This window comes from Podarcis tiliguerta, assembly GCF_965153285.1.
Source record: "Podarcis tiliguerta genome assembly, chromosome: 8".
NCBI classification, from domain to species: Eukaryota; Metazoa; Chordata; class Lepidosauria; order Squamata; family Lacertidae; genus Podarcis; species Podarcis tiliguerta.
The window spans coordinates 59,512,527-59,530,851 of NC_139541.1; the positions used below are offsets into that span (position 1 = coordinate 59,512,527).

General features: G+C 44.7%; 1 protein-coding gene across 4 annotated transcripts in view; it reads right to left on the reverse strand.

Moving 5' to 3' along the window:
* TFAP2E (transcription factor AP-2 epsilon) overlaps nt 1-18,325 on the reverse strand; it is a 72,117-nt gene that overhangs the window by 40,041 nt on the left and 13,751 nt on the right. For all 4 annotated transcript variants that reach the window (XM_083453305.1, XM_083453307.1, XM_083453308.1 and 1 more), the window contains exon 3: nt 17,996-18,047. In XM_083453305.1, the coding sequence (XP_083309431.1) occupies nt 17,996-18,047 (52 nt within the window). The remainder of the gene's footprint in view (nt 1-17,995; nt 18,048-18,325) is intronic.

The following is an 18,325-nucleotide window of genomic DNA, read 5'->3' on the forward strand; positions in this document are numbered from 1 at the left end:
GCAAGGATCACAGAACCTGAGCAGCCTCCGCAATGACTCCCCGTCATTCACCACTCTTAGCTTGAGGTCCTTCTGCTATAAAATTCCCCAACCTTCTCTAGGGCGCCTTCCCCACCCCACCTGCCCTGTGGAGAAGGCTGAAGGCCTGGGACGCTGGAATCTGAATCAGGATGCAGAATATGTTTGGGAAATGCAACTGGTATTCCGAAGCATACATACTGCCTCCAACAGCAGAGGTACAACATAGTCACCATGCTTAGTCGATAGCCTCTATGATTTTGTCTAATCTCCTTATAAAGACATCTATGGTTGAAAGGGCAATCTGCTGATTAGCATGAACTTAATCATCATAACCAACCATTGGGCATTTCCATTGTGAGTTGGCAATGAGAGTAACAAAAACAGAAATTCTTCCTAAAACTATTTCAGACCATAATGTGTCAATAATGGAATTGAAAGGGAAAGAAGAGACTATATTTAGGTGGAGGGTGAATGATAGATTACTGGACAGTCAACTAATACTGGAAAAGGCACAAAAGACATTGAAGGACTATTTTGAGCTTAATTTGAATAATTAAATGCTTTGTAATGAGAAAATATGGAACCAATTTACATATAAGGAGGTGATTTTAAAATAAGAAGAAGAAGATATAAGGTAAAAAAGTGTCTATAGAAATACGAAGAGTTTGTTAAAAGATGTTGGGAAGTCAGAAAGAGGGAGGGTGGAAGTCAATGCTCTTGTTGGAGCAATGCTTTATGATATAGATCTGTGTTATGAAATGTAATTAAATATGGAAAACTCAATAAAATTTATTATGAAAAGGGGGGGGGCACCTGTTTGATCAGCCTTCTCCTGACCATTAGCGCTAACACAATTGCCCTGTATAGGGCTCCTTTAAGAAGAAGAGTACAGTACAGTATAAGTTTAATAAATGCAATAATATGAGGGTTCCCCCCCCTTTCCCCCTATGAATCAGTTTTGCCATTTTTAATCTTGTAAACCTCTATGAGATGATTCACTAATGCTAAGCAGTATATGAATATTATTACATGAAAATTTTAAAATAAAGCCAACCTCTGGCTATGATAAACAGCCATTTCACTCAGCTTCGGCAAGACTCCCTGTGAGAGATCTTGTGTGTCCACTTTGAGATTGCCAAGTCTTAAGACAAATTGGAAAACGCTCAAAGGAGGATGATTAAAAGGGTTGGAAGATATTGTCCTAGGAGGAAACGTGGAAGAAATCAGTCTGTTCAGCCCGGGGAGAGGGTGGAATTTGGGAAGGGGCATGTTGATAACTATGAAATATTTAAAAGAATGTCAGAAAGAAGGAGGAGGGCTATCTTTTACGGTATCCACTGGGGATCGCAGGACACAGAGCCCGGGGTTTAAATGACAAGATGATGTGTTGGGGAGGTTAAGTGTTGGGGATGTGGAAGTTTCCAAGCTGCAGAGCAGTTCAAGAATGGAGCTGGTTGTTGTGGTAAGTCACAGAATTGCTTCTATCATAGACAGGGCCTTGTAGAAGGCCTGTCACTACCTTGCAGGAGGAGGGCGGGAAAAGATGCCCAGGTTTCACCCTTCTGAGAACCTCAGCAATTTTCTTTCTTTCAAAAAGCACGAGTTTCTAGGCTTTAGGGCTGCAAAGGTATACCTGAAACCTCCAAGGTTGAAGCGGGCATCTGACCATGATATCCAGTAGTCTAAAGAGTGGCCTGCATAGCTCCTTGCTCACCTGCTCCCACCCAACTAGCCAAACTAGAACAAATTGTTCAAAATATGATAAACTATGCAAATAAAATCAATTTTCAAAATCCTGATGGGATTCAGGATTTCTTGGCATGGCATTGTAATTACGGGGTTGGGTTAAGGAGTAGGCACCACCCTGATAGCAGACATTTGCCCGAGACGGCAAACAATTTAGGGGGGCATTTCTGTAACAATACCATGCCAGGCAGCCGTGACTAAGGGTGGCTCCCCTGAGCACACTCTGTACCTGTTCTCTTGAGTTACCACTGCACACACTTCTGCCCCTCACACATTATGCCTTTCACTAGGAGACATGTCACTTACACGCAACAGACACATCTAATGTACAAAGTGTGAACTGGTTAGCCTGTGGGGGCACAAAGTGATCTGCAGGACATTGTTCCCAGTTCTGTGATTTATGCCAGCCTGTGGCTACATATATATATATTACCCACATGGTATTTATTACAGTGACTAACATAAGAGAGATATAGCAAGTAAAGACATAGAGCAAAACATTTTGTTTTGCTTTAAGACTTTAATATTTCTGTTATGTTAGTCATCGGCATAAATATATGGTTATGGTGATTAATGGCATCCTTCTAGGATCTAGCACAAACTTGTCTGGAGAGTTGTTTGAAGCTTTAAGAGTCTAGTGTGTGGGTGTGTATCTCACATTTATATCCCATCTTTCCCTCAATGAACTCACAAGTGGCAGACACGGTTCTCCCTCTCTCCATTTCGTCCTCACAGGAACTCTACAATATTGGGCTAGAAACAGTGACTGGCCCAAGGTCACCCAGGGGGCTTCGTGGTCAAGGGCAGATTTGAACCCTGGTCTCTTATGAGGAACGGCTAAGGGAGCTGGGCATGTTTAGCCTGGAGAAGAGGAGGTTAAGGGGTGATATGATAGCCATGTTCAAATATATAAAAGGATGTCACATAGAGGAGGGAGAAAGGTTGTTTTCTGCTGCTCCAGAGAAGCGGACACGGAGCAATGGATCCAAACTACAAGAAAGAAGATTCCACCTAAACATTAGGAAGAACTTCCTGACAGTAAGAGCTGTCTGACAGTGGAATTTGCTGCCAAGGAGTGTGGTGGAGTCTCCTTCTTTGGAGGTCTTTAAGCAGAGGCTTGACAACCATATGTCAGGAGTGCTCTGATGGTGTTTCCTGCTTGGCAGGGGGTTGGACTCGATGGCCCTTGTGGTCTCTTCCAACTCTATGATTCTATGATTCTCCCAGGCTGTAGTCCAGCCCTCTAACCACTACACCACACTGGCTCCCTGCACATATTTGTGTATTTGCCATCTTCAAAACCACTGATGGGAAACCCAAGGCAGGGCTCAAATATTTCATGCCTGCTATTCTCCTCGTGCTGCAGCATAAACCAATCCTCCACCTCAACTCCCTCCCCAATGATGGTTCAATAAAAGTATTTTTTTAGAAAGTGGGTAAATATTTTACAGAGAGGTGAGCCACTCCAATGACGGGGCTTGGCACCGCTTTAAGCAGATTGCTGCAAAACAAGCAGCCGCAGAGAGCAGAGGGTGAATAGGAGCAAGCAGCCATGCCCCAGATGTTCGTCCTGCTTGCTCTGCATATATAGCCTGTCATCCCTCAGATTTCTTGCACAGCAGCAAATATTTATAACCTGCTCTTAACTGGAAAATGGAGATCGCTGTCAGTTTTCCTAAGCTTCTCAGAAAGCAAAATGAGAAAAGCAACGCATGCTGGGTGTACTTGAGATTGTGCAGCTACATGCTCATCATTCCCAGTTTTCATTTTTGGGAGGTGAAACTAGCAGTTCTCGTGGACAGAGTATTTTCTGAGATGGTGTGAAATACTCAACTTTTCTCCCACTCCACTTTGGTCCTGGGCTGCTGTTGTGGCGTCAGTGTCATTTTATCCCAGGTGCTGCTCGTTTTCATCACATCCTGGCTGATCCCACCCCAACAGGGACGACGTAGTGAACAGGATGACACCACGGTGCTAAGTAGCCAATCTGAATGAGGATATCATTGAGGGCAAGTGTGGGGCAATGTGAATGAATAAGAGAACAGAGGAACAGAGAAACTTGCCTCATACTGAGTCAAAGCATCTTGTTCACCTACAGAGGGACCCATGAAGGAACTCTCCCCACAGATTTCAGTACTCTGAGAGCACCTTTCCCCACAACATCCAAACCTTTGGATGGCGGGAAAGTGTTTCTGCCATGTGTGTCAGCAGTGAGAGGCATGGCTGTGGCGCTCGTCCATGGTGGGGTGTGTGCTTAGCCCATGTGCCTTCCCACCCCCTTCACCTGGTCTTTGCTCATCAGGGGGCATATCAAGTATAACTCCTTAAAGGCACTACTGGTGCTCCCCAAATATTTGGGGTTACAGTTCCTGTTGGGCCCTGGCAGCCTGGCCAATATCTGGAGGCTGATGAGTGTTGCAGCACATAATCTCTGGAGGGCAACAGGTTGGGGAAGGCTGTACCAGAAAAGCAAGGCAACAGTGGCGTAGCATGGGGGGTGCAGGGGGGGCCAGCTGCACCGGGCGCAACATCTGGGGGCTAGGGTTAGGGGGCGCAAATCCACAGGTTAGGGGGGGCAATTTACTTGCCTTGCCCCGGGTGCTGACAACCCACGCTACGCCACTGCAAGGCAAGACATGGGAAAATACAAGAGACAGATTCCAAAATCTATAAAATCATAGCTAAAGTTATACAACTAAAGTGACACCACTAACAGGGGGCAGCTCCCTACGTCTTCCCCAGCCCTCCTTGGAGATGCTGGCAGGGACCGTCTGCATGTGGAGTACGTGAGATATACACCTGACCTTTCCTAAAAGAAAACCCTTTTCTCAAGCCAAGGATGAATAAGCTGGATGCCCCCCCCCCCAGTGATCAGGCTCTGTGGTTTCATCTCCTTGCTCTCTGTGTTTCAATTAGTGGGCTTTATTTATGCCTGTTTTTTGTTTGTTGCCTTTCTTGTGTTTTCACTGCAATGGGATGCTGCCCAGAGGACCTTGGTGCTGGGCCGCATCTAAATAACGAAACACACTATCTTTCCATTTCATTTAAGTGAACACTAAGCAGCACTTTTTACACCGTCTGATACACTCTATTTTAAGGTTGCTTGGTCTGCGTCCACACCATACATTTAAAGCACCCACCCACCCAAAATCCTGGTTTACCCCTCATAGAGCTTTAATTTCCAGCACCCTTAACTAACTACAATTTCCACGATTTGGCAGAGGGGTGCTTTGTGTTTTAAAATGTCTGGTGTGCATGCAGCCTTGGAAATCCACCTCAATAAGATGCTCAAGCATGGCTTCTCCCCACCCGCCCCCAGTTTCCTAATGCTGGTCCAAATGGCCAGAAATACAGTGGGCAGAATCCAACAATGCATGAGCAGAACTTCCAGTCGTGGAACTGAACTGTAGCTTCCTCTCCTCTTGGTGCAGCCCCCAAAATACGCCCTGGAGGGTTCCCCAGCCTCCCAGAGCAGAGTTTGAGGGTGTGCAGGTGACTGGAGGGAGCAAGAAAGGAAGGCGAATTCTCATTGCATGAGTGGAAATCTCTTCTGCTCATGCAAGAGACACCGTGGGATGCATGCAACCCTGTATATGTGATGGTTTATGTGCCTGTGCATTCTGCCTTCTGATACACACATTTGATGTGCACACCTGTATGAGAGGAATGCTTTATTCTTATGGTCCGCCCACACTTTTGGTGGGCGGGGGGAGGCGGGAGCTGGGATGACTGTGGGAATCTGGCATGCACAGGTACGGATATTGCACATACACCCAACATGCCAGTTTCATTGTTCTATACAATGGGAGATGTTTCACTAGCAGCCTTTGTACATCTTCCAATTGTGTGATGTGAAACAGCTGTTGTTTAATCTGCCTGAAGCAACAGTAGTAAAAAGGATTGTGCAAGCAGTTGCAGCCATGGAGGAGGTGGCCCTGCATAATCAAATGCTATCAATTGCAAATGCACCTGGATTCTCTGGTCTGGAGCACTGGCCACCTAGACTGGTTACTTTAACTGGGAGAGAAGAGGAGTGCTACCCTACTAATTCTGCTCAACCTCTCAGTAGTGCTCAGTGCTGCTGCCGCCGCCCCAGCAGTGCTCTCTGTGGGTTTGAAGGTGCAAGCACTGTGCCCTTTGCATTTGGAGCATGGAGTCTTCAATTTATGCAGGTGGCTCCCACCTCACTTGCTCTCCACTCCACCTGAATCAGGAGAGGATATGTGTATGTGGACCAGTGCCTAGAAGCAGGAATTGTCCAGATGAGAGCCCACATACTGATAGCATGAAAGGGCTATCTAGAGGCAGTTCCCAGGTCTGGGATTTGGGAAGACAAGATAAAGGCTTACAAGTTCAAAGGTGCAGTTGAGATAGTGAAGTCACACATTGCCTCTTTTTAATGTGCAGCTGAAATGGACAGGGAGCAAGTTTAACTTCAATACAGACAGAAGGCATAGATTAATGAGCTGTGCAATTAAGTCTCTGGAACTTCCTGCCACAAGGCATTGGGATGGCTGCTAGGATAAAGTGCTCTTTTGAAAGGATTAGGGGACTAATAGAGTAGATTAGTATTTTGTTGACAGTTTACCATCTACGTCCCCACACATAAATGTTTCCATATAAAGAATACTGATGTTTTACCTGTCAATAACTCTGTTTTAAAGGGCCAGTTAATGCTGAGTTTTGCTTGTGATGTTTGTGCTTCTGTAGTTAAATCCACTAATATGATGTCCTTATTAGTTCTCCACCTATTTCAATATTCTGTGTTTGAGCACCTCCACCCACCCAATATTAATAATTCTGAACATGTGTGCTCTTTCAAGTGTTCAAAACATGACACATGCTTTGTCCTGTTTCTCCTGTCATCTTTTAAGACAAGAAAGGTTTAAAGACTTTCTTCATCATGAATATTATTTCATGCACACAGACACACAAGCCTGCAACGCCTATTTTCATTGACCTATTCTGCCCCCTTTCTTTTCCTACAATTTCTAGTTTCATTTCTCCAGTGGCTAAGATCTGGCGCCCTATTACGTGCACAAGTGTTGTATAGCATGTCTAGGGCTGGATGCCTGACCTGTACACACTTACCTGAGAGTAAGTCTTGTTGAAATCAGGCTATTTACCTCTGGGTAGACATGTATTGCCCAGGGTTCTGGGGCTACATATACATCATACATTTAAAGCACCTGGCTTCCCCCAAAGAATCCTGGAAACTGTAGTTTACCCCTCACTGATCTAAATTCCCAGCACCCTAAGCAAACTGCAGTTCCCAGGATTCTGTGTGAGAATGGTGTATATGCAAAGCCTAAATCTGCTAAATTACGCCCCTTAGGTGAGCCTCACCCAGACCAGATTTTTGAAAAGGATATCTGCTAATGAACTCTCAGTGAATAGGGGTATATAAATATTTTTAATGAATAAAAAAACAGTCATTTTCACGTGTCCCACTTGTGCATATTAATGTGGTTAAGGTGGGACTGAAAGTTCATGTTTTTACAGAAATTACTACGCAATGATTCTTGACAACCCAAATTGCAATTCACTTTGCAAACAGCAGAAAACTAAATTCTTCCCGTATTGCAGGACGTAGGACCCAAACCAATGGATTCAAATTACAAGAAAGGAGATTATTCCCACTAAACACAGGGGAGAACTGTCAGATGGAACAGACGATGTCAGAACGTGGTGGACACTCCTTCACTGGAGGGTTTTAAACAAAGGTTGGATGGTCAGCTGTCAGGGATTTGTTAGCTGTGATTCCTGGTTTGAAAGGGGTTGGGCTAGATGATGGGAAGCCTTCCCATTCTACAATTCTGATTCTGCGTAGTGCCCCCAGTATACAAGGCACTTTGCAGAATCTCATGAGCAAGAAGAGGGAGCAGCCCAGGCTCTGATGTGCAACAGATGAAATAGCATGAACTTTCTCTCTCTCTCTCTCCCCTCCCCCTGCTTTTTGCAAGTTTTATAATCTGGCTGTCCTACAGCATGACTAATTTTTACTGCCCACGTGCAAGTTATTTTTAAAACATAGCACAAATAGACAAATATTACTTGTGTCCATTAAAAAAAAAATAGTACCACTTAGGCCTGTCATATAGCAAATGTAGGCACCCTCCACCTTGGAGATACGCCCCTGAGTTGCTTCGTTCCAAGAGTCAAGCAACCAGCTGCTCTGAAAAAGCTATTAAACATGAACCTCTTGTGGTTAACCACTGGAGGATTGCATCCCTTTTAGTCGTCCAGACCATTTTCAATTAATATTTCCCCACGATGGGTTTCTTGGTTATATTGATGCAGGAAGACAACATCAAACAAGTTAAGAGGACACACTTTCTCTCTCTCTTTCTCTCACACACCTAAATATATATATTTTTAAAATATATTTATGTTACATCTCTCAGCCAAAATTTTGGAGGCAACCTTACACGACATAAATTTAAAACAATATTAACAATGGTAAACTTTTCTGGAAGCTTTTCATCTTCCCACGCATTCCATCCCATCTCACCCAGTTTATTCACTACCATTTACGGGGGGGGGGGGGAGAGACAGATATTTTATGCCGCACCCAGTCTGGGTAGGGCTGTTTTAGGGTGTTTGGCATCTTTTTCTCCCTATTTTTGAAAAAGCAAGGATATTGATCCGTATATGATTTGAGACTACTTTCAAACACCCTGTAGATGAGAGGCCAGGGTAAGAAATGATGAAAGGAAGATTGCAACACAGTTGTCTCTCAATACATCCAGGGATTACATCTGCAAAATAATGCTTATTCAAGAACGGAGGTGGGGCTTGGCTTTGACTGGAGGGTTAGGAAACTAAAGCACAGCTCCCAATCCAGGAACAGTTACCTGAGCTGTACAGCCCAATTCAAAGCATGTTTACTCACATGCAAGCCTCATTTTCTTCAGTTGAGTTTACCCCCAAACTAATGCACATAGGGTACTGGAGTCTGAGCTTAACCACATTTACAGTAAAATCCTATCCACAGATGAGGGCTAGTTGAAGACTCAGATATATGTGTGTATAGAACTGTAAACTTGCTTGGTTTCACTGGGACTTAAATTCCAAGTTAATGTGTCTAGACTTGTAGGCTGTGCAATCATAAAATGGGAATGATCCCTCACTTAAGTCAATGGGACAACTTGCTTTAGAGTAGAGCTGCAGAGAATCAGGATCCATATCAATGGGATTGGTTCCAAGGAAAATTAATCCTGAGTTTTCCCCCCACCCTAAATCGGGTATGGAGATTGGAAAAGTGAGAGACCTTGAAAGTATTTGATGCAAAGAAAGAAATACTTCTAAGGCTGGCGTTCTGTATCCAATGAAAAACTTAATGAGGCTTACTCCTGAGTACACATGTATAGGGGTTACACACTGTACGGGTTGCAGCCAGTGCAAGACCTACTCAGAGTAGATCCATTGCAATTAACAGACACGTTTGACTTTGTTCCATTAATTTCGGTGGGCTTACTCTGAGTAAAACGTAGATACAACCCATTGAAATGAATGGACCTAAGATATCAATTTATTTCAGTGGGGCTACTCCGAGTACGACAATGCTGGAAACAACCCCTCAAGGCACGCTTAGAGCCCAGTCCTCCTAGTCACGGCTATGAAGAAGTCCCGCTGCATTCCATGGGGCTTAATGCCAGATAAACGGGGCTAAAACCGCAGACTTCCTTGGGAGTAAACCCCGTGGAACTTCGCTCTGGATAAGTAAAAGTGGCTGTTGAGGTGGGGAAATGGCCCTGATCCGACAGAGGAACGGTCTCCCTCGAAAGGTCGGGGACTCTCCTTCCTTGGAGGTTTTTAAAGAGAAGTTTGATGACCATCTGCCAGGGATTCTTCGGCTGTGATACCTGCATTGTAAGGGGTTGCAATAGATGACCTTTGGGGGTCCCTTCATGGACGTAGCTAGGATTTATTACAGCGGGGCAGGCTTTGTGTTTGGGGGGAGACAGAACCGAGTTATCTGTGATGCAGTTGGTCAGTTAGTTAAGTATTTTTATTTATTTACTTGATTTAGGGGGGCAGTTGCTCCCACCGCACCCAGCTGGCTACGCACATGAGTCCCTTGCAGCTCTACAATTCTGCAGTTCTATTATATCTCCGATCGGCTTCTCCTCCTCGAGCAGAGAAGAGGCGGAAAAGAGACTCAGCAACCACCGCGCGCTCAAAGACGCAGAGCCGCTTCGCTCCGGATGCAAGGAGAAGAAACCCGAGGTCGCCCGCTCTGCGCCTCTCGCCGCTACGATTATGAACACTGCTGGTAAATTTCACCCTGTGTTTAAATCCGTTCCACTTCTACCATTTTCTCTGGTTTGTTTGATTCACTTCTAACAGATCCAACAACCCACAGCAGAGAGAGACAGGGAGATTCAGAGGCTGCCTGACACCCCCTCGACATCCCCCATGGCGAATTCTCCACTGAAATCACTTGTAAGTCGCTGGGCAAGTTGCCCCAGGCGAGATAAAGCGACCGACAAATTTAATAAATAAACCAAGACCAAATGGGCGCAGCATCGGGCTGTCAGTCTAGGGGGAAACCGAAAGGCTCAGTTTCTCTATGGAAAATATATATGTGCGTTTTCTCCTTTTGCTTTCGAGAGAATTTAATAGTTATCTCGGAACTTTTTATGAATTTTCTATTTTGGCGATCGCATCTCGCAATTTCTGCCTTTCCTTTCTTGTCTTAAGGGTGTCAGCCACCATTAAAGCCCTACTCCGAGTAGACTCGTTGAGATGAGTGTTTACTCATTTGATTGCAGGGCGTCTCCTACTAGTGACCCTCCACTAAGTTTTCTACTCGGGACTCCGAATACTTCTCTAAAGATGTAAATGCTCTATGACACTTTTAACTGTCATCTTTTCAACCATCCTGTGTAAAAAGAAAAGAAGAGAGAGAAAACACCCCCTCCAACTATTTCCCTCAGCAAAAAAGGAAAAAAGGGAAAAAAGCATAAACAACACCACCACCCCAAACGCGGCGCGAGTTTTCAGCTTAATTCCGTAACATTTTCGAAAGTCGAATCGTTTTGGGCTTCCTGAAAATGCAAGCAAACCGATACAATATAGTATTGAGCTTTTCGCTTCAGATTCTCGCGACTCACACGTGTCAAATTCAATAGAATCTCAGCCTCACCGCGCAATTCCTACGCATATCTACTCTAAAGCAAGCCCTGACAAGTGCAACAGGTGTTACTCTCAGGTAAGCGTGCCCACGGTTGAAACTTTAAAACTCTCATCCATTAAAATATTTTAATACAAACATTTTTTAAAAAAACCAAAACCAAACCTCACCCATTCAAAACGAATGGCTACGATCCTAGGCACATTTACTCGTGAGTAAGCTTGGGCAGAAGCAAAGGAAAAGAGACCGTTTTGGAGTGTAACTTTTATTTATAGAAGCGAGGGGATCTCCCCCCGCCTTTCCCGGCGCGGTGAAGACGTTTAAAAGGCATTGCCTGTCATCTTTGATTATTATTTTTGAAACCCATCTCCCCTTCGGCTATAAATGCTTGGCGAACACCTGGACGTGCCAAGGAAATTGCTCCACAGATTTTGGGGAGGGGGGAGATGCATTTTTTTTTCTGGGGCATTTTAGGACTTTGAAAAGTGTGGGGGAGGAGAGCCACAGCAAAAATCTGGGCGGGGGGGGGGGCGAGGGAGGGAGTCCTATGAGTCGATCCCATCCAAAGAGGCCCTCGCCTGCGATCGAGCAGTTTGCCTGCCTGCCTAGCACAACGAAATGTGAAAAGATGTCCTCGGAGGACAAAGTCTCCTCGTTCCTCTTCTCCCTCGCCGACTGTTGTACAAGATGCAGCGCGATCCAGCCAAACGGAGGCAGCAGCATTTGAACCCCACGCTCTGTTTTAGCTTGTCAAATCTTTGGGAATAGGGACCTGAGGCAGGCCTGTGCTAGAAAGCGCGGCGCTGTAAGGCACCGTGTTCCAGAGATGGTAATCAATATAATCTCAGCTTGATCAGTTCCATCACTCATCGTACCCATTTTACAGAAAGGGAGCTGAACCAAGGCCTACCAGGGAAAGCCAGGGCAGAGCAAGAAACCTGAAGGCAGATGTCCCAACTCCAAGCTGCCAAGTCATTGGCAGAAGGCAACGGAAGAAGAAGAAGAAGAAGAAGAAGAAGAAGAAGAAGAAGAGGAGGAGTAGTTTGGATTTGATATCCCGCCTTTCACTCCCCTTTAGGAGTCTCCAAGCGGCTAACATTCTCCTTTCCCTTCCTCCCTCACAACAAACACTCTGTGAGGTGAGTGGGGCTGAGAGACTTCAGAGAAGTGTGACTGGCCCAAGGTCACCCAGCAGCTGCATGTGGAGGAGCGGAGACGCGAACCTGGTTCACTAGATTACGAGACTACAGCTCTTAACCACTACACCACACAAGCGGAAGAGCTTCTAGCTCCACCTCAGAGACATGGTTTCAAATCCCCACTCAGAGATGAAAGTCACTGGGCGGCCTGGGTCTCAGCCTAACCAGGGTTACTGTGAGAATGGGGAGGGAGAGAGCCATGTACGCCACCTTGAAGTCATGAAAGAAAGGTGGGTTATGAATGTGATGGATAAATACTACAGGATTTGGGTGGGCTGCACCACTCGGTGCACCCAGGTTGTATTTGAATTAAGCGGCAAAAACACAGTTTAGGCCAAGGTTTTTTTTATCAGTGACAACTTTCTTTGCCTTGGCTCGCGCTAGAACCTCTCCCTCAAGAACCTGCCTGGCTTATGATGGCCCATAGACCCAGATGAGAAATTTTGTTTCATCCCAAGGGCCACACTCCTTTCTGGATAACCTTTTGAGGGCCATGTGTCGGTGATGGGAGGGGCCAGAGGCAGGAGCGGACAGAGGAGGGAATGTCCATTTTAACCTTTCTACAAGAGGCTAGTAGTATCTACACACACACACACACACACACACACACACACACACAGGCCTCACCTACCCATGCTTCAACCAGGCAAGCAAGCAGCATTATTGGAGCGCAAGGACACCTTCCACTAGATCAAAACACCCCAGGGGGTTGCAAAGCAGGGCTGGTCAGGGGTGTGGCTCATCTGTGTCGTGTCCTGAGGGCCAGAGAAGTCTGCATTTGGCCCCCAAACCTGAGATTCCCCCTTCTCTGCCACAGGTTCTCCTTATTCAGGCCCGAAACATATTTTCTCTCCAAAGGGGCGGGAAAACAGTTTATCCCATGGCTGGAAAAAGGGCGTTGGTTTAGAGCCTGCCTGCCAAAAGCCAAGCTAACTGTGGAGTTTTCCCAAAGAACCGTTTTAAAGCCAAAATCATTCCATTTCTTGGACTTCAGATCTCTGGTGGGCAATACTCTTCTGAGAACACTTCGTCTGCCTCCCCCTCCCCAAAATATAATTTGCTTCTTGACAATGGATTGCATTTCTCCTTCATTCAGACTCGACTGCGTGTCATTCTTTTGGGAGATGCCTGGCCTCTACTCTTGAATAGCAGAATCGGATTTGGCAGGAAATGGGTTTAATTAGGGCTGCAGCATTGAATCAATTAGATGAACCGATGCAGGGGAAACACTTTCAACCCACTAAAAAAGTACCCTGGTTAATTGAGTTGCAGTTTAATTGTTATTTTAAAATACAACTGCTTCTAAAAGCTGTACAGGGCCATCGCAGCCTTCCCCTTCCCCCGAGAGGAAATACCTTGTGCATTATCCAAAACAGAAGTAGTATTATTTTATTCTCCAGACTTATTGTATTGACTAGTGTGCAACTTTAGCAAATTGATTAATCAATCAGCAAATATTGGCTTATTTGGGAAACAGACCTAGTTCCAGTTCCCTGCTATTTAATTGGGGGTAGCAGGATGAATGTGTGTTTTGCCATCATTCTGGCTTAGGCTGAAAGTTCAGTTTAGGAGTTTAGAAACTAGGTACATTTGGGAGAAAGAAAGACATTGGACTGAAGTACCGGTACTTGTACATTCTCATGTATAGGACTAGTTTTCTGCATGGCTTGTATACATTTCTCTCGTATCTCAAGATCTGTTAGATCAGCCTAGGGCCTTTTGGGGGGCAGTGGGGAACATTTCACCACTTAGAACATTTTTAGTTGCTTGGTCATCTACCTTTAAACCCATTGATTAAATGTAAACGAATTTCCCTATCACTAAATACTAAATGTGTGAGAAAGTTAACAAAAACCGCTACACATTGTTGGACAGAAATTCCATTTCTTTTCTTCCCCTCACCCCCATTTCCTTGTACTATGCTACAGTAACGCAAAAACAAATATCTTCAAAGGATCCCTCTCAGCCCCACTTATTCAAATAGGTTCTGACCAATCAATCAACTAACTTTACCAGTTGATTTACCAGCCCTGACTTAAATTGTTAAATCTTGCACCATTACTAAAAGTCATGGGTTGCTGCAATTCACATGAAATCGCAACGATAGCTGGACTGGGGAATTCAGCTTTTAAAATGTCTCCCTTCTGCTATCTACACATGCACACACAAGAGCCTTGTGCTGTTTTGTACTTGAACAAAGATAAGAATACATCTATGTAGCATAAACCACATTATGAAGGTCGTACCTTTCCGCTTTGAAATACACAGACCTGATTCACAGAGAAAGCTATTAAACTATGGTTTACATGATGTACGAACCCAGCACCCCTCCTTAACCATGGTTTGCCTGACCACTCCACCTGACATACTCGCAATACCACAAAGGCACAAGGCTAGAGGAACTGGAAAACGAACAGTCCATGGTTTCTTTGATTGTCTGTGGGACAACTCGTGGTTTGTTCAACAAACCATGGCTTAGCCTTAAACAAACCACTGTTTAGTGTTGCGTGTGAACCAAACCCTATACAGAATAGGAAATGTATAAGTCCACTTCTTCCATGTATTTTAAAAGGGAAAGCTGGTCTGGAAACACCTCTGCCCTACATAATTTATGACACGTGCAGGAATCTTATACTAGGGTCTTCCTATCAAAATGTGATAATAATTTTAAATAATTATAGAGTGTTCTCTCCCTCCCCCCCAATCTCCATGTACATTGAACAAACTGTCATCTTTTCCCTGTCCTTCTGCCAATGTATTCAGTGCATCATATGTTGACTTATCCTCATGTTGTCCTCACAACAACCCTATGAGGTAGGCTAGTATGGACGAATGCATACGCTGAGAATTTCACAGGTGAGTGGGGATTTGTATCCAAATGCAGTCCTCTGTACACACCACACCACACCACACTGGTGTCTGTTGGCTGGTATTATTACAGTATTCCAATATTACCAAAGGACAGTTGCCTGTCATTTGTGGCAGACATACAGTATGAACAAGGGATTTCCAGTTAGCTCTCTTAGCCATGATGCTGCACCATCAACTGTGCCATCATTTAGATTCTAGAACATTTTCCCCAACCTGGTATTTCCAAATGTTTTTGACCACAGCTCCCAGCTGCCTGGGGCTGATGAGAGTTACAGTCCAAAACATCTGGAAAGCACCAACCTAGCAAACCCTGACCTAGGAAGTTTAGAGTGACACCTGCCAGAAGCAAGACTTTTTGGGGGGTTGGATTCTTGACTGTTTGGATCCTTTCAGAGCGTTCAGAAGATGGCAATGACTTTCTCCCTTTGGCTGTAAAGTCAGCTTTAACACCATGTCTCCTTTTGTGATTTGCAACACCACTGTAGTCTGCCGGTTTAATCTTACACTATTTGTTTTACTGCAAATTGGCGCCTTGCTGGCCTTCTTAGCAGCTTGAATTCATAGGATCATAGAGTTGTGGGGTCAAATGATAAATAAAAAGGCAAGCTAAGGATCAGTGTTATTAAAAGAAGTCATACACAAAACACACACACTGTTCGGGAGAAGTTTGCGAAATAACATTACAACTGTTCACTAATAAAGACAAATAGCTGGGTAAGTATTCTACCCCCTGAAGGCTCTATTTTGATCTTACAGGTGTTTTTTCTCATACCCACTCACTTTTACTGAAGAGCTGGGCAGAGTTTTTCTCGACTCCAGGTCTGCTTTGATGAGATTTCAATTGGAGAGTTAACTGACCACTCTACTGTTGCTCCCACCACCCCACTCAAACCACCCCATTCCAGGAGGTTGAGCACCTTAAGAAGCAGCATAGATCACTATGCTTACTAATCATGCTTTCCTAGAACATAAAACGTTCCAGCCTATATAACACACAATGCCATGTTCTGCCCCTGCCATGTGCTAGGAGTTTATAGGTAGGGAACAGCAGATCCATATCTCAGGCCTTCAGAGAAGCACCAGAGCACATTAAACTATGGCTTGATTTAATAATGAGCTTTCTAGTCAAGAGATGCAAGCGTTCAAATTCCCCTCACCACCCCAGGGAAGAAACAAACAAACAACACTCAAATTTACTGATGAAAATATTGAGCCTATCATTCTCTTTCCTCTTTCATTTTGTTGTTTGTGCAGCTTGACTTCAGACATGTTTACTCAAAAGGTCCACTATTGTCCAGTGGGCTTCATCCCAAGGCCGGGGTCATTATGACTGAAATAAATACAAAAGGTTCCATCCTGGGCTCTGTGCACACCATAAATTTAAAACACATCCCGCACTCCGCACTCCAAGAATCCTGGAAACTGTAGTTTGTTAAGGGTAGACTATAATTCCCAGAATTCTGGAGGTAGGTGTATGCTTTTGACGTCCTTTAAACACATGGTGTGGTCTTAGCCCTGTCTCATTAAGTCACCAAATTTTATCCTCTTGATATTTGGTTTTCACTGGATTTAAGGTGGGTTGCGACAGCAGCATTAACACCATACAAATGTGGTAGGATAAATAAAAATAAATAAATTTAGGAGGTGGGTCTCCAAATGCACATTTGGGCTAATGGGGGTCCCATGGTCTGAAAAACATTGAAGACTATTGCATGAGATATTAAGTGGCATTTGTTCCGATGATGATTTTGACAGTGTATAGGGCGTGCTGTACAAAATGCACTAGCTTTACTTACACACACACAACTTCCCACTGGCCTTACAAGTCCTTTCCTCACTTCTCCAAAACCATTTCAGGTCTACAGCTATTTCTACAATTTGGAGATGAGCAAGCCTTTGCATAAACAAACAACATCACCAATTTGCTCGGGGAATAATATATTTAATATATCCGAGAGGAGCATTCAGGAAGAGCCAAGGAAACAATCACAGACTGGACTGGAAAGCTCTGCCTCCTTGCTTGATTTCTACTTCAAAATCCAAATGTCTTTGCCTCAGTAACTGTGGCGCATTTAGCTCTGGTGGTGGTGGGTACACTCAGACAGAGGCCAGCCAAAAATGCCTTGAGGGGGGGTAAAGAAACAGAGAGACCCAAGCCTTAAAAGCCACCACCATCACCACAAAGCCCTTATCTCCCACACAGCAGCAGAGATAAGGGTAAATCAATAGCTCTCAGGGTCTGTTCTCTTCTGGAGTGCCCCCAAATCTGAAAACTGGCATTCCCATTAGGAGTGCCTAAACTGGCATTGATATGGCACAGTTGGAAACCTGGGCAGAGGGAAGAGAAGGGGGGGAGATTTTATGCACTCTCTCTCACACCCCTATTCTCTCCCCCACTACAAGTCCACATGTTAGTGTTATTTTATATACATCTAGCAGCATTAGAGAATGTATTGGGCCACAGGTCAAGGCTCCCTGAACTAATTACTTAAGTTGGGGGAAGTTGGGGTCCCCCAGGGCCAGGCTGCCCATGAGGCAAGGTGAGGCAACTGCCTCAGGTGACAGGGTCCACCAGGGCAGCAGATCCCAATGCCAATCTTTCTTTCTCCCCACCCACAACCTTTGCTCTTGTCGATCTTTCTTGACCCTTTTCTTCCTTGGGCACCATTGTGAAGTTTGCCTCAGGTGCCAAAAAGCATTGAGCTGTCCTAGGTCCCCCTGTATCCCTCAACAAAAGCAGAGCTTCAGTCAAAGCCCAGATCTGAAAAACGGCGGTAAGTCGATGCGCTTACGTCTAAGACCAAGATGGGGAATATGAAGAGAAGCCAAAGTCTTAGGGATGGTCTCAATAGCCTGGATTCTACTACATCCAAACACAAACAAACACGAATTGGCTATGCCAAAGCACCCCGTCCTGTTCTGAACGTTGATTCCCATTTTCAAGCTTTCCATGCCCACCCCCTTCAAAAATTAAAAACAACAAAACCATGAAACCATCCCCGCATGAGACAAGTTTCCTTACCTTTCTTGATCACAGACTGGTCCAAGAGATTCATGCCAGTTTCATCCACAGCCTGAAAGAACAACGGGCAAAGATTATTTACGTGGCCTCAGCATGCAGAGTTGTTGTGCAAGGATTACTGCAAGTATCCACATGAAGCGTTTTTAACATTCGAGACACTAGGTGGGAATATAAAGTTTAAGCTGTGTGGGGCTTGGTGGGTGGGATAGGGGGAGATTAAGAAGCCAACCCACATCTCCATCAAATATAGGGGTTTCCTAGAGAAATTAAACGTGGTTTTAAAAAAAAAATCTGTAAGAGGAAACGAAACTATCTCCTTACAACATCTCT